At 42.0% G+C, this 21,921-nt stretch overlaps 1 protein-coding gene across 1 annotated transcript in view; it reads left to right on the forward strand.

Annotated features, from left to right (window-relative positions):
• Positions 1-12,576, forward strand: part of TSPAN11 (tetraspanin 11) — a 105,527-nt gene extending 92,951 nt beyond the window's left edge. The window contains exons 5-7 of the mRNA XM_036761394.1: positions 1,292-1,450; positions 2,600-2,686; positions 12,314-12,576. Coding sequence (XP_036617289.1) covers positions 1,292-1,450; positions 2,600-2,686; positions 12,314-12,373 — 306 coding nt within the window. The 3' untranslated portion in view covers positions 12,374-12,576. The remainder of the gene's footprint in view (positions 1-1,291; positions 1,451-2,599; positions 2,687-12,313) is intronic.
• The last annotated feature ends 9,345 nt before the right edge of the window (positions 12,577-21,921 follow it).

Below are 21,921 nucleotides of genomic sequence, written 5' to 3' on the forward strand. Positions count from 1 at the left end.
CACATGAAAGTAGGGGGAAGGAGATATGAAAGAGGGGATGATAGAAGGGGGCAGATAGGGGGAGGAGGTAATCAAAAGCAAACACTTTTGAAAAGGGACAGGGTCAAGGGAGAAAACTGAATAAAGGGGGATAGGATAGGATGTAGGGAAATAGAGTTAGTCTTTCACAACATGACTATTTTATGGGAGTGTTTTGCATAATGATACATGTATGGCCTATGTTGAATTGCTTGCCTTCTTAGGGAGGGTGGGTGAGGAGGGAAGAGGGGAGAGAATTTGGAACTCAAAGTTTTAAAAGCAGATGCTCAAAAAAAAGTTGTTTTTGCGTGCAACTGGGAAATAACATGTACAGGCAATGGGGCATAGAAATCTATCTTGCCCTACAAGAAAGTAAGGGGAAAAGGGATGGGGGGGAGGGGAAGGGGGTGACAGAAGGGAGTGCTGACTGGGGAATGGGGCAATCAGAATATATGCCATCTTGGAGTAGGGAGAAGGGTAGAAATGGGGAGAAAATTTGTAACTCAAAATCTTGTGGAAATCAATGCTGAAAACTAAAAAATATTAAATAATAAAGTATGGAATTAACATAACACTATGTGTCTTGTTTTATGAATTTTAAAACATGATTCTGAGAAGGAATCCATAGATTCATCAGACAGCCAATAGAGTCTATGAAAAAAATGATTAAGAACTCAATCTAGATTTCTTGAAATTGTATGGATAGTGATTGAAAACATGGACTGGCTGTCCTACTACTGATCTGTCAATCATCCTAGGACAGGTGGGCAAAGAAAATGTTCTAACACCATAACCATCATCACATCCACCAGTGGCACATTCTCTGGGGTAGTTCCGAATCCTGTACAGCTAAATAGTATTGTACCCAAGGTAGCTGCCTACCTTTTTTCCTGTAAATACTTTCTGGCTTGCTAATTACCTTGCCTAGCTTGACTCATTTGCCTGCAGGTTCTCTAAGTCCACAATGGGGTGTGGGGGTGGTGGTGATGGGAAGATTTAAGGGAGCCTCCGTCTCCTCTCCTCTAGCCCCCTGAAATCTAATATAATTTAATTCAAAATTAATACAGATATGCCAGAAAGGGAACTTTACGACATTACAAATATGCAGTTTCTATAAAGTCATATTTTAAAATGTCTCTCTGTGCTTTGTGCCCTGGCTAGCTGCCTACTCTGTAGCTATCTTTGCCAGAAACTATGGGTTTACTGGTAGGGACTATCTTGCAAATACCAGCCACCATTGCACTGCTCTCAAGACGTGCTCTCTGCCTTCCAGTTCAGGTGCTGTGGCAGCAACAGCTCAGCAGACTGGGAGTACAGCACCTACATCCAGTCTCCAGAAGCTGAGGGCCGGAAGGTGCCTGACAGCTGTTGTAAGACAGTTGTGGTCCTCTGTGGTCAGCGGGCCCACCCTTCTAACATCTATAAAGTAGAGGTAAGTAAGAGACCCTGAGACAGTGCTCCCGTTCACTGGGATTGGAGAGGAGGGGAGAGAAGGAGAGAGGAGAGAGAGTTACAGTGGGGGAAGAGGAAAGGGGGGAGGAAAGAGGAGGAGAGAGAGAAGGATGAAGGGAAAGAGGGACAGAGGGAAGGAGAGAGAGAGAGATATCTTGGAAAAGGTCTCAAAGCCAAACCACAGTATTTTAGATCTGAAAGGCATCTTAAACAAGAATTCTCCACTTGTTGTCTTGTGAGTCAGGAGTCCTAGGTTCTAGTCCAGCCCATGCAACCAGTTGTGTGACCTTGGGCAATGGATTTACTTTCTTGGGGCCTCACTTTCTTCATTTGTAAGATGAAGGGGATGGACTATATGATATCTGAGGTCTTTTCTAACTGATATTCTGCTTTGCTGATATTTGACTTATTTCATATTCTATAAATTTATATTATTTATATTCTATAAATATGTGCAGAGCCACCACTTTAGGGAAAATTCAAGTTGTATGCAATATATCTTGTGTAAAGGTAATCCATTATCATCATTATTATTCAAACAGACTGCAGGCTCCCTAAAAGCAAGAACTGTGGCTTCTGTTTATCTTAAATTCTACCCTTGCCCCAAACTAGCTCAAAGTGCATTGAGTTGTCACTCGACCTTGGCCATGGCACCGTTCAGGGGTGGCCGAGGATATCAGGATGTTAGCTGTATGTGGATGCCTGTTGGTTTGTTTAGGAATATATCAGTTTCCTCCTCCTCAAAAACCCACCCTCACCCCTGAGATTTGGCCTGACCTTGGGACTGGCATAGGGTTGACTTTGACTCATAAGCTTGCCCCTTTGGACTTATGAGAAGAAGGTTTATAAAGGGCTTTCCATATAACTTTGTGGGGTAGACAGTGCAAGTATTATTATTCCACTTTATAGATAACAAAACAGAGGCCTAGGTTAAGTAATTTCCTACTAACTACTAGAGCTAGGATTTGAACTCAGGTCTTTTGATTTCAAGGCTAGTGATTTGTCCACTATACCACAACCATCCCTGTGAATTTCTGAACACGTGCCTTTCCCCATTCCTAAAATAGTGATCCTGTCCCCTTAGGCCTCTCCCCCACTGTTGAACACTTGCCTTTTGTTTTCCACACAGGGTGGCTGTATCACCAAATTAGAACATTTCCTGGCCAATCACCTCCTACTCATGGGAGCTGTTGGGATTGGAGTTGCCTGCCTGCAGGTAAGTCTGTCTCATTGTATCATGGCATAGGGTTGCTTTAGCCTGATACCACCAAATTAGAGAAAGAAAAGAGATCCCTTTCACCTCTGTGGGTAAGAAGAGGATTGTTCACCAAACAAGGAACAGAGATGAGAGTGCAGCACAACTTTGGTTACATAAATTTTTTAAAATTTTGAACAAACAAAACCAATGCATTAGAATTAGATGGGAAACAGTTAACTAGGAAAAAACCTTTGCAGCAAATTTCTTGATAAGGTCTGATCTATAAGAAACTGATACAAAAATATAAGAACTAGAGCCATTTCTCATTTGTAAATGAGCAAAGGATATGAGCAGGCAGTTCTCAAAAGAAGAAATGCAAACTCAGAAATTACCAAAAAATGCTCTGAATTGTAAGAGAAATGAAAATTAAAACAACACTGAGGTTCCACCTCTCACCCATCAGAATGGCAAAAAATGGCAATTATCAGTTGGGCTGTGGAAGGACGTCACACTAACACACTGTTGGTGGAGCTATGAATTGGAGCAATCATTCTGGAAAGTATTCGGGGGCTGCACTTGAAAATAAATCATTGAGCCTTTATTAAGCACCAGGCACTGAGCAAAGTGCTGAATATACCAAGAAACACTGAAACAAGCCCTGCCCTCAAGAAGGGGACACAATATGTACATAAATAAGTATGTTACATATGGAGTAGAAAAGGGACCACAGGACCTCTTACTAAAGATGGCGTTAGACTTAGTCAAGAAAGAATCCAGTAATTCTAAAAGGTGGAGGTGAGGATAAGAAGCATTCTAGGGATGGGGGAGAACACAAAGGCACAAAAGTGAGAGATGCACCACTGGGTGTAAGAAATAGTAATTAAACTAATTTACCATATCATCGGGTATATGTGGGGGAGTAATGAGTCAGAAGATGAGATAGGAAGAGGTCAGATTGTAAAGAGCTTTGAATATCAAATGGATAAGTTTATATTTGATCCTGGAGGTGACCAGATGCCATTGAAGTTTATTGAATGGGAGAGAGGAAAAAGAGAACTGGACTGACTGTGTCCAGTGATCATGTCCATAAACCTATACTTCAGGGAAATCACTTTGGTGGCTGTATGAATGATAGATCAGCACAGGGAGATACTTGAGGCAGGGAGACCAATTTGGAAGCTATTTTAATTGTCCAAATGAGAGGTGATGATAAGTGCCTAAACTGGAAGCAGGTACAGGTAAATATCATGGAGAGAGAAACTGCAAGATTTGGCAATGGATTGGGTGGTGGGTGAAGGAAAGTGTAGGGAGTCAGAGATTAACACCAAGGTTATAAATCTGGGTTAACCTAAGGATGGTGATATCCTCAACAGAAATGGGGAAGTTCAAAAGAGGACTGGGTTCGAAAGAAGGGTTTTGGGGGAAAGAAATGAATTCTGTTTTAGACATGTTGAGTATGAAGTATCTATGGGACGTACAATTTGAAATATCCAAAAGCAGGTGATGTGGTCCTGGAGTTCAAGTGAAAGATTAGACCTGATTACATAGAACTCAGGGTAGCTTAACCTCTCAGTGTGACCAAGAAATTCCTGAACACTCTAAGGTGCAGAACAATTGCTCATCAGTATTGGTAGAAAGAGGTTCCTCACCAATGAAGTCATAGGTCCAGACCTCCTGACCCACATCCCCCAGTCCCAAATACAGAGCCATGATCCATTCTTTGGTATTATCTTTCCAAGTGACATATGAGATCATATATGCCTCGCTGAATTAGGACAACTGGTTCACCTTCCTTGTTCACCAAACATTGTGCATGTTTATGTAGGCATTGGAAGCCATGGATTTTTTCACAAGTTTCATTCATGGATTTTTATCTCCTTTGAATTTCTGGGCATTCTTCCTGCTAATCTTCTTACATTGTAGCTCTGTTCTCTAATTTGAGAGACAATTTTCTCTTTCTTCCATTCATGTTCAATGTAAAGCCCTTTTCTTACCAACCTTTATTAGGTACCCTTCTTCCCTGCCCAAGAGTCTCTCCCTTTGTACACATATCATTGAGCTAAGAGAATATTTGCCTGTTCTTAGAGTCTTCCTATAAATCAATTTTCAGCAGAAAACATCACCAGTAAGAGATTTGGTTTAAAAAAAAGTTAACATTTTGGACCACCTGCCCAATTTCCTTCAGGTTCTTAGAGGTAGGTGGGATTGAAATTATTGACACTGAGTTCTTTGTCCTTCCAGAAAAGGGGATGGTGGTCCCCACAGAAGGATTCAGATGGCTTGAAGAAAATGTGGAGGAAAGAGACAGGAAGGCAGGAGAATGGATAAAGGCATTTAGAAAAGAATGGACTGGTCTAGGGAGCACAAGTTAATTAGGTCCTTGTGGGTCTAAACAGGGTGCCTCTAAGCTCTGCTTGCTGCACTCAGGGCTCTGAAGGGAGGAAGGGGGTAAAGAAAGTTGGGAAAAGAGTAAAGAGAATAAAGACAATGTGGTATAGTGGAAAGATAACTAGACCTAGAGTCAAAAGATCTGGGTTCCAGTGTGGACTCTATTTTTTTGGCCAGCTTTGTGATCTTGGACAAGTTACATAACCATTCAGGGACTCAGTATCCGTATGTGTAAAATGAGGGGGTTGGCCTTCATATTTTCTAAGGTCCTTTTAAGTGCTAGATCTGTGGTGACATGAACCGAACGTTCCAGTTCCCAACATGGACTCTTTCTACTATACCCTGTTACCTCTGAATCCATGCTGCCCTTTCCCCAGGTGGCAAGCAAGCAGGGCTGCCATAGCTGAGAGGCATTGACTCCAGTACTAAACCTCCCTTTTTTCCAGCTTGCTCTGGAGGAGCACCTGGGATCTGAACCCTCCCTAAAGCTCAGGATGCTAAGGCTCTCCCTAGCTTGCGGAATAGACTCTGTCCCTCCTTGTCAGTGGCGTGGTCAGGATCAGGAAAGGGGACTCTGTCTGAGGCAGCCACCAGGTTCTAGGCTCAACCTAGATCCTAGGGAATCTGCAAAATCCATTAAGGCTGCTCAGCAGCTCCCCATAGCCCCCACAATGAGGGTAGCCCAGCAGCTGGTGGCTAAATTAAACCAAGTCTGACTGGGTCTGCTTGGAATTGGCATGAATCAGAATCTCAGCTTGCTTCTAGCCCCATACATCTTTATTCTTCCACTGTCTCCTCTAGCCTTAAGATCAGGGCAGCTAGATTGTGCAGCGAATACAGAGCTGGCTCTGGAGTCAGGAGGACCTGAATTCAAATCCAGCTTCAGACACTTACTAGCTGTGTGACCCTGAGCAAGTCACTTAACCCTGTTTGCCTCAGTTTCCTCATCTGTAAAATGACCTAGAGAAGGAAATGGCAAACTACTCCAGTATCTTTCCCAAGAAAAGCCCAAATAGGGTCACAAAGAGCCAGATAGGACTGAAACAACTGAACAACAGTAAAAATGTAAATTGCTTTTTTACAAATGGCGAACCTGAGTCCCTCAAATGGCAAAATGACTTTCCTGGGGGCTCACATCTTTGATGTTCCTTTCTCTGCCTTCAAAAACATACAGGTTTCCATTAAGCCCCTATAAAAATGCCACTCAACTTCTGTAAGTTGGTGTCCTGCTGCCAAAGGACACCAGAATCCCACTAGGATTCCTCTGTCCTGATTTTTTCTCCCACCTATTCCTTCCCTGAATCTCAGGTTGGGTTGCCCTCTGCTGGCTAATGAGAACCATCTCAACTCTCCTGCATTTCTGAAAGGAAGCATCTGGAGAGAATACCCTTCACGTGTGTCATCTTTTGTCCAGAATTCTTCATAGACTATAGAGATGGAAGGGTCCTCAGAGAGCATCTAAGCCAAGCCCCTCAATTTAGCCCAGAGAGATAGTTAGACTTTGAAAACCAGGTCCCCTGCCTACAAAGCTGATTCTTTCCACTACACTATGCTGTAGCTGTCCCAGCTTCAAGTCCCATCTTAGGACAATAATGAATAGGGGCTGGACTTGTGATTTTATTGATATAGGACAATCCCAGGTGGGGAAATTCCCTCTGACAATGTAGGTCGGCACCTTCTCTGCAACTTATGGTCCTGGAGAGTCACTTTATATACTTGAAAAGGTTAAGTGATTTGCTTAGGGTCACGCAGCCAGTTTTTCTGAAAGACAGGACCTGACTCTAAGGCCAGCTCTCTATTCACTATGCCATACTGTCTCTATCAGGATGATAATAATAGAACATTTTTCTATAGCCCTTATAAACCTTAAAGATTTATAAAGCTCTTCCTCCACAACAACCCTATGAGATAGGTAGTACAAGTACTATTTCCCCATTTAACAGATGTGGAAACTGAGGCTCAGAAGTGTTAAGTGATTTATCCAAAATGACACAGTAAGATAGCAATGGAGCTCATATTTCACTTAAAGAATAGAACTCTTTTCATTCCTCCAAGTGGCCTCTCAGCAGGGACCAGTACAAGGCAAATGGTGCCTGGCAGGCAGTCTTTCTTCCCTATCGTATTCCCAGTTTGCTGTATCACCCCTCACCCTTCATCCTGGAGCTATACTCCCTGGCCCAGTAACTCAGCATTCAGCACGGGCCACCCTATCAGCTTCTTTTTCTTTAATCACTGGTTCCCAGGATTCAGGGTTTATTGTTAGCCATGACTCAGGACCTGTTCATTCCCAGGTGTCAGCCTTCCAAGGAATAAATCCTATCCAAATGCTCCACTCCACTCCAGTGATACAAATTGCACCCTATCCATGCCTGACCATCCTGTTACTCTCCTCCATGTTCTCCCAAAAGCTCACCACAAGGGGGCAACCCAACATGGCAAAGGAGGTCTTTCTTGATTTCTCCTGGAAGGTACCATTGAAGTACTATGGCTGTCCATCTGTCATTCCTAGCTCTTGCCATGTGACCAGCCCATCTTCACTTCCAGTCATACTGCTCCTTGATAACTCCTTTATACCTGTTCTTTGGGATTCCTCATCAGTTATGCCATGAAACCTACTCACACCTGCCATATGCCTCCATAGTCCTCTGTGTAGTACTGATCTTTAGTAGTTCAGGGACAGTGATATTCCATATTTCACTTCCATATTGCATCAACAGTAGAATATCAGTATGGAAGTGATGGGCTTGTGCTCTCATAGGAAGCTCGGGTTCACTAAAAGAGCCTTGTAGCTTCCTGAAAATGATCCAACCTGCTCCCCTCTTCCTTTTCTGCTCTGGGACCAGTTCATTGTCCATCCATACTATCTGCCCCAGACGTGAATACCATTGGGCAAGCTCTACAGACGGTCCATTCATATGCATATTCAAATGTGGACAATCCACATTCCTCATCCACTTGGTCATTCCTGTGTGGATGAAAAGATCAAAGTCCTTCAAGCAATTTCAGTTCTTTCCAGAAACGCCTATGACATCCTGGAGTTTTATACAATATCATATTGTCATCCACAAACCAGAGCATCTGGAAAACCTCCCCAGCCTCAGAGAATCCCTCCTTGAACAGGAGGACTTGGCCCTGGATTCCTTCCATCACAGTGGGAAATAACTTTGGCAAGCATATGCCTCCTGGTTTTAGGCTTTATCTGATGTTTTTATCAGAGGCTCACTGAACAGGGTTGTTTCTCTTGTCATCTTACAAGTCCTGGATGATCTTGAGTATGGATGGAAGACATGGTCTGGCCACTTGCTGTAAAAGAGTTAGGAAGGCAACATTTTGTTCTACTAAATTAAATCAATAGGCAATGAGTCACACCCTGATTCAATTTAGGGGCAGCTAGGTGGCCCAGTAGATAGAGTGTTGGGCAGCTAGGTGGTAAAATAGATAGAGGGCTAGACCTGAAATCAGGAAGACTTGTCTTCCTGAGTTCAAATCTGGCCTCAGACACTTACTAGCTGTGTGACTCTGGGCAAGTCACTTAACCCTGATTTCCTCATCTGTAAAATGAGCTGGAGAAGGAAATGGCAAATCTCTCCAGTACCTTTGCCAAGAAAACTCCAAATGGGGTTACAGAGAATTGGACATGACTGAAAAGACTGAACAACAACAACAATTCACTTTAACCAATATTTATGAAACACCCACTGTGCTTACGCAAGCCATTTAGCCAGAGGCTGGGGATTTTAAGACAAAAATTAAACAGTCCCTGCCTTCAAGGATCTTATAGTCTACCCAGAAGAATGCTATAGGCACATAAAGAAGGAAATACAAAGTATATACAAAGTCGCAAAAGGCAATATGGTGTAATGGATAGAGTGACTCCAGTCTTGCAATCATAGGAATCAAAGATATAGGATTAAGTTCTGCCCCTGATACATGCTTGCTAAGATCCCTTCCCACTATAGCATCTTCTGATTCTTATTCTATTATTCAGTTTCTCCTCAGCCCTAAGATCACAGAGGCATGGACAAGTCATATAACTTCTCCGTGCCCCGGGCAGTTCTCTAAAACTGTATGTTACAGATGACTTGCTGATTTGCATTAATGGAGAGAATTTCTACCTTTGGGAGAGAGTCACCGTTGCATTCCCTACACAGATGAAATCACAGGTTCTGACTTCCTCCCCCCTCCAAAGAAAATACCCACACACTTATACAAAGTAATTTAAAAAGGGAGAGAGGGAAGGCACTTACAATTTCAGAGGATCCAGAAGGGGACTGTGTAGGAGGTGGTACTTGAGGAAACAAGGTATCTAGCTAGAGTGGTAGAGGTGAGCAGGGAATGTATTCCACACATCAAGGACCACCTACCTACCTTGATGTCAATCCCTAGAAAATTACAAAAGATATTACTGAGTTGATGGTATGTGAGTACTTAACATGAGTACTATGCAAGCCAGCACTAGTTCATTTAAAAAATAGTAGGATGTTGCAGAAAGGCAGATTAGACTTGATTAAAGAAAAAACTTCCTGATGTTTAGAGCTGTCCGACAATAGAGATGGGCTTCCTCTGGAGGTGGTGAATCGCTCTTCGGCAAAAAGCTTTCCAACAAAGATCAGATGCCCTTTTGTCCACAGGGTTGTAGAAGGGATTCCTGGTCAGATGGTTTGAAGTAGATGGCCTTAGAGTTCCTTTCCACTTCCTAGATTCTGTGATTCTGGAAAGCCATACCAGGCTAACTTAATTGCCTTTTCAAATAGGGTAACCAGACTGCCAGACTGGGGAGGGAAGGGGAATCTTGTAGCCCTTGTATAGGCCGATTTTAGGAGGCCTTTGACAAAGGCAATTATGATATATTTGTGAACAACTTGAAGAAATGCTATGCATAATATCACAAATAGGTGAATCCTTAACTGCTTAAGCCAGCCTATAAAATTATTGATTAATGAACTGATATCAACCTAGAAGGAGTTTTCTAAATGTTACAGCACAGGGCAGTTCAGCATAATTTTATTAGCTTGGCTCAGTGACTTGGGAGTAAAAAAGATATGATTCTGAATCCCATGTCACATTATATGACCCTGGGCAAGTCATTTATCTTCTCTCAGTCTCAGTGTCCTAATCTCTGAAATAGGGATATTACTATATCTAACCACTTAATGTTGATTGGCCTTTACAAAGGAATATTTACAAAGATATTGCAAGAACAAAGTACTAACAGTACTTCACAGGCATAAATCACTGTGCACCACCTCATTTTTGCAGGGTTTAGGCTCATAATTGAGCTCAAATCGGGGGTGATCAACAGAGGGAAGGCACTAGTATTGAGGAGGATTGGGAAAGGCTTCCCATAGAAGGTGGGTTTTAGCAAGGACTTAAATGAAGCTAGGGAATGAAGGTGATGGAGAAGAAATAGGATTCCAAACACAGTGAAAATGCCCTGAGTTTGCAGAAAGAGGCTCATGTTCAAGAAACAGGAAGGATTATAGACGATTTGGAGGACAAAAGGGTGCAAGACGACTGAGAAAGTAGGAAAGGGCTAGGTTATGGAGGACTTTAAAAGCATTTTCTGTTTGATCCTGGAGGTGACAGGAAGTTACTGGAATTTATTGAGTAGAGATGTAACATGGTCAGATCTGCACTTCAGGAAGATCAGTTAGACAGCTGAGTGGAGGATGAACTGGAGTGGGAAGAGATAGGAGGCAAGGAGACCAACCAGAAGGCTCCTGCAGTAGTTCTCTTGTGAGGTGATGAGGGCCAGTACCAAGGTACTGGAAGTGTCAGAAGAGAAATGGAGGCACAGATAAGAGATGTTATGAAGTGAGAATCAACCAGACACAGATTGCATGTGGGGGCTGGGAGAGAGAAAGGAGTAGAGGGTGGCAATGCACTGCAAGACTGGGTGTCTGGGAGGACGGTGGTACCTTTGAAAGTAATAGGAAAACTGGGAAGAGTGGAAAGCTTGAGGGGAGAGAGATGGAATGATAACAGGTTGTGATGAGATAAGGGAATTTCAGAATTCAGGAGATGAGAATAGATTGGCATGCAGGAAAACCTAATCCCAGCAACAGCAAATCCAAGAGCCAGAGACATTTTCCACATCAGGTGGTGTTCTCAGCTGCCCAGCAATCCCAGTCCCTAGGATTACATTCCATGCCCTTTCCTCTGTGGCTGTGGCCCTGGCCCTAACCCCTCACTCATATCCCGAGGACATCTGTGCCTGTCAGCGAGGTGGGCATGTCCATGCTTCTTTTCATTCAGATGACAATCAAGAGTTTGTCATTTTTTTAAATTTTAATCTTAATCATGGTGCCAACTTGGACTTGTAGACTGAGTTCTTTTTTCCTATCATTCTGCTCATCCCCATAGCATGCTTAGTTGGGAAGCAGTGGGAGGGAAGAATAGAAGGGGGAGGGTATGGATGGGAAGAACTAGAATTACTCTCATTTTACAGATGGAATAACTGAGGCTTACAAAGATACAATGACTTTCCCAAAGTTCAAAGCTGTTCTTTGAAATTGGGAGCAGATCCTTTGCCTTCTGCACCCTTTTATGGCCAAAACTATGTGTCACTAGCTAGATAGCTGGGTTTGTTTCCCAGTCCAAAGTTTGCCATGTGAACTGGGAAAACCATTCCTTCTCTCTGAACATGAGTTTCCCCCCTGGTCTATAGAGATTGGGTAAGGAGCAACTAACTAGTGCAGTGGATAGAGCACTGGGCTGGAAACTAGGAAGTGTCATCTTCATGAGTTCAGATCTGGATTCAGAAAATTACTAGCTGCGTGACCCTGGGTAAGTCACTTAACCCTGTTTGCCCCAGTTTCCTCATCTTCAAAATGAGTTGGAAAAGGAAATGGCAAGTCACTCCAGGATCCTTGCCAAGAAAACCCCAAATGGAGTCATGAAGAGTCAGACACAACTGAACAACGACAAGCATTTATTAAGAGTTTACTTTGTTGCAGACACTATGATGCGCTGGGTATAGATGCAGAGACAAAAAAAAAGGTCCCTCTCATCAAGAAATTTCCATTTTCCTTGACTTTGTTTTAAAGTCTCAGAGTGTGGTAAGATGGAAAAATAGAGTCGTAGTGAAAGAATTCTTGAGAGAGCTATGCTGAAGCCTCTTAAACATGACCACTTGGGAGCAGCTTAGATTGAGAGGCTGTGAGAGGAGGCATGCCTCATGGACAAACAGCATCTATGGCCAGAAACTTCATGGAGCTCTAATTTCTCCTTTTCTTTTTCCCCTTTTCTCTCTGTCAGATATGTGGGATGGTTCTTACTTGCTGTTTATATGGACGGATCCAGCTGCAGTCATACTGAAGATTGAACACGTCATCTTCCTTCTGCATAGAGAGGCTCCCAAACCCTAGCCTACCAAGCTTCCAGTATCACTTTTCAGCTTCTTCTCTGCTGGAGCCGTAGATTCTTCTTCTGCTTGGTGCCAGCATGACGATGGCCCCCATCCCTTTGAAGTGCCTGAAACCATGCCGTCATGCATCCTGCATCCTCCCTTCTTCCTGTGGGACTCAGGCTTCCAAAAACCCTGGGAGAACTTGCTTCACCCCCTGGAGGGGGATTGACCTTTGATATTTGCCTTTGATAGTAAATAATCTTCCTGGTGGAGCCAGGATGACAGCCTGAATCTCTGATCTCGCCTAACTTTGAAATATGGGGCTTTGTAAGAAGTTCCCCTTGCTTTTTGCCATATGAACAAGATTTGCAATATGTAATTGCCTCTAAGATTCTTTTTTTTCATTTTATTTTATTTTTTAATTAGCAAGCATTTATTTTCCTTCTCCCTCCCAGCTCTCCCATGTAAAAGGGGGAACGGAGGAATGGAGGAATTAAAAACCTTGTAAGTGTTTGTAGTCAAGCCAAACAAACTCGCGTGTTGACAATGTCCAAAAAGCCATGTCTCCTTTTGCTTCTTTAGGCTATCACCTCTCTGTCAGTACATGGATAGCACAGGTCATCATCAGACCTCTGGAATCATAGTCAATCGTTGCACCGATTATAGATCTTCAGTCTTTCAAAGTCATTCGTCTTTACATTTTTTTTTATTGTTGCATAAAGTGTTCTCCTGATTCTGTTTATTTCACTGCACCAGTTCATACAAGTCTTCCCAGGTTTCTGTGAATCCATCCATTTCATCCCTAAGGTTCCAATATACTGTAATTTCTCCTCTATGAGATGCAGTCCCAACATTTAGCTACAGCCACAACTTAGAGAAAAACATCACAAGGTCTTCCTAGAATGAGCAACATTATGCCAATGCTTTTGCAGCACAGAGGTAGGAGGCAGACATCTAAGAGTAGGAATATCCTGACCTTTGCTCTGCCCATTTGTCCATGACCTTCATGAGCTATCATCTGAGAAACTGAAGGTCATGAGTGAGGTGGGTAGAAGCCAGATCCTACCCCCCAAAGACCTGCAGGAGGCAGTTCTAAACCACAGTCAACTTTCTGTTCTCTGTGGTTAGATTATCTGCTATGGAGCCTCTTTATCTTTCTGAGTCAGCTTTCCCTCACAGCCCAAGATTCCCTTTGGTTGCCTCTCCCCATGGTATAGCCACTGTGGGATCATCAGCTGTGCTAGAACAGGCCTTAGAAATGTCAGCTATTCCAACTCTTTCATTCTACGGTTTAGGAAATAGCCCAGGGATAATTAAGCAATTAAATCAGACCTATATGAATAGCAAGTAGTAAAAGGAACATTTGCAGCCAAGTCTTCCTGTTCCAGGCCTTGTGCTCTTTCCTCCAAGAACATCACAGAGGGAGGGCTAGGAACCACAGCAACGAGGGAGGTGGCTGCACATTGCTGAGAATAAGGAGACCAGAGATTGAGTCCTACCTCTGCCACTAATTCAGTGTGTGGCCATAGGCAATGGGCCTCAATGGCCTTATCTGTGAAGTGAGGGAACTGGACCAGATGATTTCATAAATCCCTTCCACTCGACAATCCCCCAGTATAGCCATGAATCTAAATCTCATTGGTTTTGCCCAAGATCATTCCTTGCAAAGTTTAAGGATGATGAGAGAAGTTTGTGTTTTCCTCATCCCCTGTCCCCCACTGCACAGTAACAATTCTTAGCCCTGATGCTTCCCTGGGTAATACGGAGAGAAGGCATGGGAGCACAGGCCTTTCAGAAAACAGTTATCTTCACATATGCTCCAGAATGAGAGGTATTTTATGTGGAAGGGGATCACAGGAACAGTTTCTCTTGGATAAGAAGAAAACCTGGTGCACCATAAAAGACTCTTACTCAAAGTATGCTGGCAAATATTTAACAACCAGTTCTCTGGGGGGAAAAAAAGTAAAATGACACACCTTTAAGTTTATTCTATGTTATTTTCTCCATCACTTTCATAAGTCTAGACAATCAACAAAACAATAAATCAAGCCTTGATTTTTAGCATTTACTAGTTTCCAAGGTATAAATACTCACTGAAAATTTAATAATTGCCTCTCATGAGCCTGTAGGGGCCCCTACCCTCATCTTAAGCTGTATATTTAAACCATCCTCCCAAATTCAATGCATATGACAACTACCCTCGTGGCCTGAAAGCTAGCAGTCTGCTGGCTTTGTTTACCAAAGCCCAGAGGATCCAGCTTCCTTGGCTCCTCACAACACATTCAATGGGGATTTTTTGAGTTTAATGGCAACCCACTGGTATAGTGGGTAAAGCACTGGACTTGGAGGCAAAACCTCGACTTCAAAACTTGTCTCAGATACTTAACAGCTATGTGACCTTGGGCAAGCTTTGTAACCTCTCTGGATCTCAGTCTCTGCATCTATAAATAAGTGTGCTAGATCTAATGACCTCTAAGGACCCTTCCAGCTTGTAATCTATGATCTATGTCTGACCTGAGCCCTTCCTGCTACTGCAGAGAACTGTCCCTTTTGTTGGTCCTATCCTGGGATGGTAACAATGAAGTTCATGTTTGCCACCACTGTTGTCTCCCAAGGGACAGAGATGGTAGATTTCACCTGTTGAATATGAATATTGGGACCCACCTGTCCTGAGGCCCAAGGGTATTTTCAGAAAGCCTCCCATTCACATCCCTTCAGACTGGTCACTGGCGCACAAGCTTTGACCTTCCGTGCCAAAGGGCTCTATGCCACAGAGTTGTGGCCTAGGAATCCGTTCCTAAGGGTGAGTTATTTTGCTGGAATGTCATTTTCACCTCACCCTCTCAGTGCCTCTAAATCCAATGCCCACCATGCTTCCCCATTAGCTATTTCAGGAATGAACTGCCAAATGAATTCCTATCCACCTGTCTCTATGTGTCTTCCTTGTGTTCCCTTGTTCACTCCCCTCCCCAGAGCAGAGTACTAGCTCTGAAAAATTCTACCCAACTGGAAAGGTTTTGTGTGTGGGCTCTGCTTTGGAAGACTAGACAGGAAAATCTCCTAGTCATGGATATATATGCATACATTGGTATATACGTACATCTATATGCACATGTATATACATATATGCACTTATGTGTGCATAGGTATATATCACATGTGTATGTATACATCCCAGGTGATCCACCAGTGTCTAAGAAAAACTAAGCATAAGAGAGCCCAAATAAACTGATGTCAGATATGCTCCAGAAATCCGATGACCTTGAATGTCAGTTGTAACAATTTGCTTTATGAACTGATATTGTGCCTTAAACTACTGTACAGAAAGATATTTTAAAAATATTTACTTCTTTTCCCTGCCTATATCTGGTATAAGCTGATTCTTTACACACAAGAGGGCCACCAATAATAAAGGAATGATATCCAAAGATTATTAATGCTGTTTTTGTTCTCCCCTCTACTGAAAAAATAGACATCTAGCCATTGAAACATTGAAATTTAATATAATTGCCAAAGTTGAACACCAAAATTTCTGTATATGAGTACATATATACATATATATATATATACACACCTACATATATATGTATATATATACACATACACACACGTGTATCTGTGTGTGCATGTGTGGGTATATGTTGTGTGTAAATGTTAGAACTAAAACTCCATTCTCTTCAATTAGCAAAGTCATTAATTAAGGCCCAATATATACTTCTTTAATAAATTGTAGTCACACCCCTTCTTGTGTCAATAATTAGGGCCTGTCGGCAAGTGTTATTATTTTAAAGGTGCATAATTTTAACAATTAGAAAGAGTAATGATTTTTGGAGACAGATCAAAGGTTGCCTCTATCCTATAACTCCATAGTGCTAAGTGAAACTCCTGGGGTGATTTTCATGGACCCAGTCTATCAAAAAAGGGGCATTATGAGAGTTGAAAGAAATGGACTCACCCCAATTCAAATTGCAGACTGACTGTAGGGAATGGTACCTGGGAGAAAGAAAGCAGTTCAAGACAGACTTAGCCTAAACCTAGGAGTTTTGCTGGCTGGCCAGTTAGGTGTAGCTGTGGGTCTGACTCAGAAGAGTTGAAATAGCCTCTGAGACTATGGGCTAAAAGAGCTGAGACCCCACCCCTTCCCTATGAAGAAGTTGCATAGCAGCTAAAATTCATCAAAGAACCAATAGATAGCAGCAGAGAAAAGTACAGTAGAGAGCAGTATAATGGTGAATCAAAAGATGGCAGCACAGTAAAGACAATAACCCAAAAGAAGACACACTAGAGAAACAAGCAAGTATTTCCAGTTGGGATTTGATCTCAGGATGGTGACTTGACTTGGCTATATACAGGTTCCTTCTCCCACCGTGAAATGGGGAAATATATCCCTATGTATGTTAGGGACTTCAGGACAGAAGAACCTGGTTCATGGAGTCATGATGAGTCAGATATGACTGAACAACAAAAACCAAAATGTCAGTTTATCTTGCTATATTGCTTGATTAAATGCCCTTCCCCCACCCCTCAAAGTAATGTGTCAACTAATTGGTTTAGTAAAAAAGAAACAGTATTTGAGACTCTAAGTTGTGGCTTTAAATTAATACTGAATCAAAGGGTGCCTTGAACTTGGGGTAGCTTTCACGGCACCCACATTTTGGGATGAGTAGACTGTTTTAGTGGCTCATCTGGGATTTTTTTGGATGCTCTAAAAGAATAGAGATCCCTTCATGGTTTTTCCTTTTCTTTCTTTCCATTTTTTTTTTGCAATTTTTATACTTCCTAGGCTATAGTTGTACAGCAGGGATTTTCCGATGTGACTTTTATAGACCAGACTAGTTGTTCCGCTATAACTGTTATAATATTGTGTTTGAGGTTCATTGAAACAGTATGGTTTAATAACGTTGTTGAATTGTTACTGTGCATTCCTTTTCAATTCCCATCATGCCTGGCTCTGTGAAAAATCACCCAGAGAGCTTGGCTCAGCAAAATTGGAGGACTGGAACAGAGTAGGAACTCTTGTTCTGCTTTCCTGCAGGAGCCCAAATCGCTGCTCTCGCTCCAATAGTGTGGATTGTCCCTCCACTGGTATGTATCACCAATCCTCCATGCCTTTGTGACTTGATGTAGAGAGAAAAAAATTCATCATGTGGTGGCCAACCTCTTGGCAATAAGCCTCTCTGCACTTAACTAGACTGTTGCTCATACAACAGATACGTGATATATTGCTAGGTTCATATTCAAAATCTTTCTAGCTGCCAGAACTAATATTCTGATAGAAATAGGATGGGGCTGACTTTATGGAGCTTGAACAGGATCTCCTGCTGAAATTTCATGAATAGGTTTGAATGTCATACCTGTCGTATTTTGTAGAAGGAATTTCAGGTCAATCAATGATTTCATATATCTATCACTGGCAACAAATCAGAAGGTTTGCCAGATCACTCAATCCAATTCGACAAGAATTTATAAAGGACTTGTTACATGCCAGGCATTGTGCTAGGCAGTGAGGATACGAGAACAAAGAGTAAACAGTCCTTGCCCTCAAGGAGCTTCCATTCTATAGACAACACTCTTAGTATTTTATTTTTAATGCTTTCCGCTTGGGATAAGGAGGGCTGAATTTTTATTAACTTACAGCCAGTGTGTATAAAGTATTTTTTAACGGCAATGTCCCTGACTCCAGGTGTCCCATTCTATCCATCGTGCTACCTAGCTGCCTTTCTTCAAAATTTCCCTATATCTGCTGAGAATTCCATCGCCTTTCTAGTCACCAAGGTTCACAACCATGAAGTCCTTGTTTGTTCCCTCTACCTTGCCCTTTCATATATTCAGTTGCTGAGACTTCTCAATTTTACCCACACATGTCTGCATCTGTACCTCTCCACTCTGACGCAGTCCCACACGGTTTTAAGCTCTTAGCATCGCTTGAATTGGACCATAGTTATGACTCCCTCATCAGTCTTTCTGCTTTCTTCTCTCCAATCTATCCTGCGCATAGCTGCCAAATTAATATTCCTGAGACACATGTCTGACTATGTCATGCACCTTCTCAAACCCCTTTCCAGACCTACTTCCTGTTGTTCCCCTTCACTCACTCTATGTTCTGGCCCAACTGACCTACTTGCCATTCTGTGACCCAGACCCTAACCCTAACCCTTTGTAAAGGCTGCCCTCATGCCTTTACAGGTGCTCTCTTCTATAATTTAGCTTTTCTTGATCCCTATGATTGAAAACGCCCTCTCACTTCTGACATTATTTTGAATGCACTTCTCTGCCTATAAGTTTTTTTCTCATTACAACGTAAGTTCCTTTTGCATGAGATTGCCCGGTTTTGTCTTTGTTTCCTTGGCCCTGTCACAGTGTCTTGATTATTGTAGATCCTTAATAAATGTTGAATTGAATTATTAGTGGTTGAAATTTGTAGATGACACAAAAATGAGAATGAAAGTAAATGTATTGAATAACAAAAGTGGAACCCCAGATAGACTTGAATGGTGAGAAGCTATCAAACTGAAATTTAATAAATATAACTATGAAATCCCACACTTGGGCTCAAAAAGTGAACTATGCAAATACAAGCTGGGGAAAGTATCACTAGATCATATTTCTTATGGAAAAGATGCTCTAGTTTTCAATAAACACCAAGACCCCAGATCCTGGTATGACGTCTCACAATTTGACAAAAATTTCTGGGAAAATTGGACAACAGCATGGAAGCAATCGTATTATACTATGACACCAATATTATAAAAATAAACAATTTTGAAGATTTCTATAAAAAGTGAAGATGAAAAATGAAATGGGCAGAATTAGGAGAACACTTTGTACAATAACAACACTGTAAAAGCAAATAACTTTTAATCCAGTGACCATTTGTGATTCCAGAGAACCAATGATGAAACATACCATACATTACAGAGGTAATGAACGTAGAATACAGAATGAGACATATATATTTATATGTATATGTATGTGTATACATATACATCTATACATATATATAGTGTATGGCTATTGAGGCAACTTGTTTTGCTTGACTATGCATTTTTAAGAAATCTGTTTTTTCTTTTCTTTTTTTCCCAATGGAGTGGGGGTAAAAGAGAAATAAAATAGATTTCTGTTAGTTTTTTTCAAAATATGTAGTAAATTGTTGGGGGGAGTGCTACGATGTGAAATATTGCGTGAACTTTCAGATGAAATCACTATATTCTTACCATTACTTAATTGTTTCGGGCAGTTAGGTGGCACCAGTGGATGGAGTGCCAGGCATGGAATCAGGAAGACATATTTTCCTAAGTTCAAATCAGGCCTCAGACACTTTCTAGCTGTGTGACACTGGGCAAGTCACTTCACCCTGTTTGCCTCAGTTTCCTGATCTGTAAAATGAGCTAGAGAAGGAAATGGTAAAACATTTCAGTGTCTTTGCAAGAAAACCCCAAAGGGGTCACAAAGAGTCAGAGAGGACTGAAAAAGACTAGACATCACCACTACCCATTTGCCTGTTCTCTCCCCTATTAAAATATGAGCTCCTTGAGATCAGGGAAAGGTATTGTCTGTCTTCGTATCCTCAGAGCTTTATAAATGCTTTTTGACTGAATGACCTTCAAAATCCTTTCCGACTTTTTTTACTTTATTTTTCTTGCTTTATTTTTTTTTACAACATGGCTAATATAGAATTATGTTTTGCACAACTTCATATGTAGGGGAGAAGGGTAACAGGGAGGGAGAAAATTTGGAACTTGAAATTTTAAAAATTGGTTGTTAAAATTTTTTCACATGCAATTGGAAAATATTTAATGAAATAAATAAAATTTTTTTTAAAAAACCTCTCCAGTTCTAAATTCATGAATTGAAAAAAGATCCAACCATTTCTTTGTAAAGATGTAAGAAATACATCCATTCTCTTACTCTTATATCAAGCTATGTGGCCCAAGAGGGCAGGAACTCTGTTTGTTTAACCTTTCTATCTCCTCCAAGACTGAGCACAGCATTTTTCACATAGTAGGTGTTTGAATTGAATTGAATCCATTCATCACTCACTCTACTGAATGCTGTTGTTGTTCATCCTTCATTCCAAAGAGGACCAATGATATCAAGAGGATGATGTCTTGACTTGAACATGAGTTGGATTTAAGTAAGGCAGAGCTATGCAAAGTCATCAGCCTCACTTTCTCCTCCAGAGTCACTGGAGTCCAGTGGCAAGGCACAGGTCATCTCATAGGAGATGACCCCAAACGCAGTAGGTGACTTTGGCCTTTTTAAGCTAAGGTCTTTCCCAGGACTCAGTCTGTCTGAGGCAATGCCCATTCAATAACTAAAAGCTGGGTAAGAACTGAGGCAAAAGATTGCCTAGTTTGCCTTCACAAAAAAGTCAATCTGGGAGGGGAAGATTCTCAGTTTCTGGCCAGAACAGAGAAAATTGCTATTTATACTCACTCTGAGCCACCAAACCCCAAAAAATGAGCAAGTGAGGCTTGGGCTGGGACCTATTATTAGCCAATCAGTGAAAGCCAGAGTGATTTAGGTTCAAAAGCATAGTCAAGTAGCTCCATTTGAATCACTATGAGCTTTAAAAGAGACTGGTTTTTCAGAGCTATATTTCAAGAAATCATAAATGAAAACTACATGAGACAAAACACTTAATTGTCCCAGTTTATTGAAAAACAATGAAAAAATAAAATAAATAGGAGAAAAAACCTAGCCCCCAAGCCCCAAGATGTGTTGCAAAATATAGGTGATCAGAATGTGTATTCCTTTCAACACAGCACTCATATGTAAAGGTGTAACCAGAATGGCTTTTGTTTTCTTTGAATGACTCAGTTTACCTCATTGAGCTTCCCTGGACGCTGGGGCTTGCTCTTCCGGGGCAGGACCAGAACTTCCTGTGTGATGAGTCATGGGGCTGGCTGAGGGGAGGTGTTAGCTCCAGAACCTGGTCTACCCTAGGGGGAGGAGCCAACTCAGGAACCAATCGGCCCTGGTCATTTGGGCGGAGCTTGATGATGTCAAAAACTCTATAAGAGGGGAGAGGACAGCTTGAAGATGCTCTCTCTCTTCCTTTTCCGGTTGGAGCCAGCGACAGTTACAACGACAGTTACAGAGGCAGTTACGACAGTTACGTCAGTTACAGCCACAGCGACAGACACAGCTGAAGCAGGAGCTGCCAGTAGCAGAGCTAACCTACGGGAGAAAGCTGAACAAAGACTTCAGGCCATTACAGCGACAGTTACAGCGACAGTTGGAGCCAGAGGCAGTTACAGAGGCAGTTACGACAGTTACGTCAGTTTCAGCCACAGACACAGCTGAGGCAGGAGCTGCCAGTAGCAGAGCTGATCTACGGGAGGAAGCTGAACAAAGACTTCAGTCCAGTGGGTAATCTTATTACCATAAAGGGGGAAACATGATTTTGCTTTACGCAATCATGTTTCTCTGTAGCCTCCTGGTTACTCTTGCAAGGCGTACTTATTGGGCCTGGAAGCTTTCGATCAGCATATCGAAATGGGGTTGCTGGTTCATG

Source organism: Trichosurus vulpecula, chromosome 5 (assembly GCF_011100635.1).
Source record: "Trichosurus vulpecula isolate mTriVul1 chromosome 5, mTriVul1.pri, whole genome shotgun sequence".
Lineage (NCBI taxonomy): Eukaryota > Metazoa > Chordata > Mammalia > Diprotodontia > Phalangeridae > Trichosurus > Trichosurus vulpecula.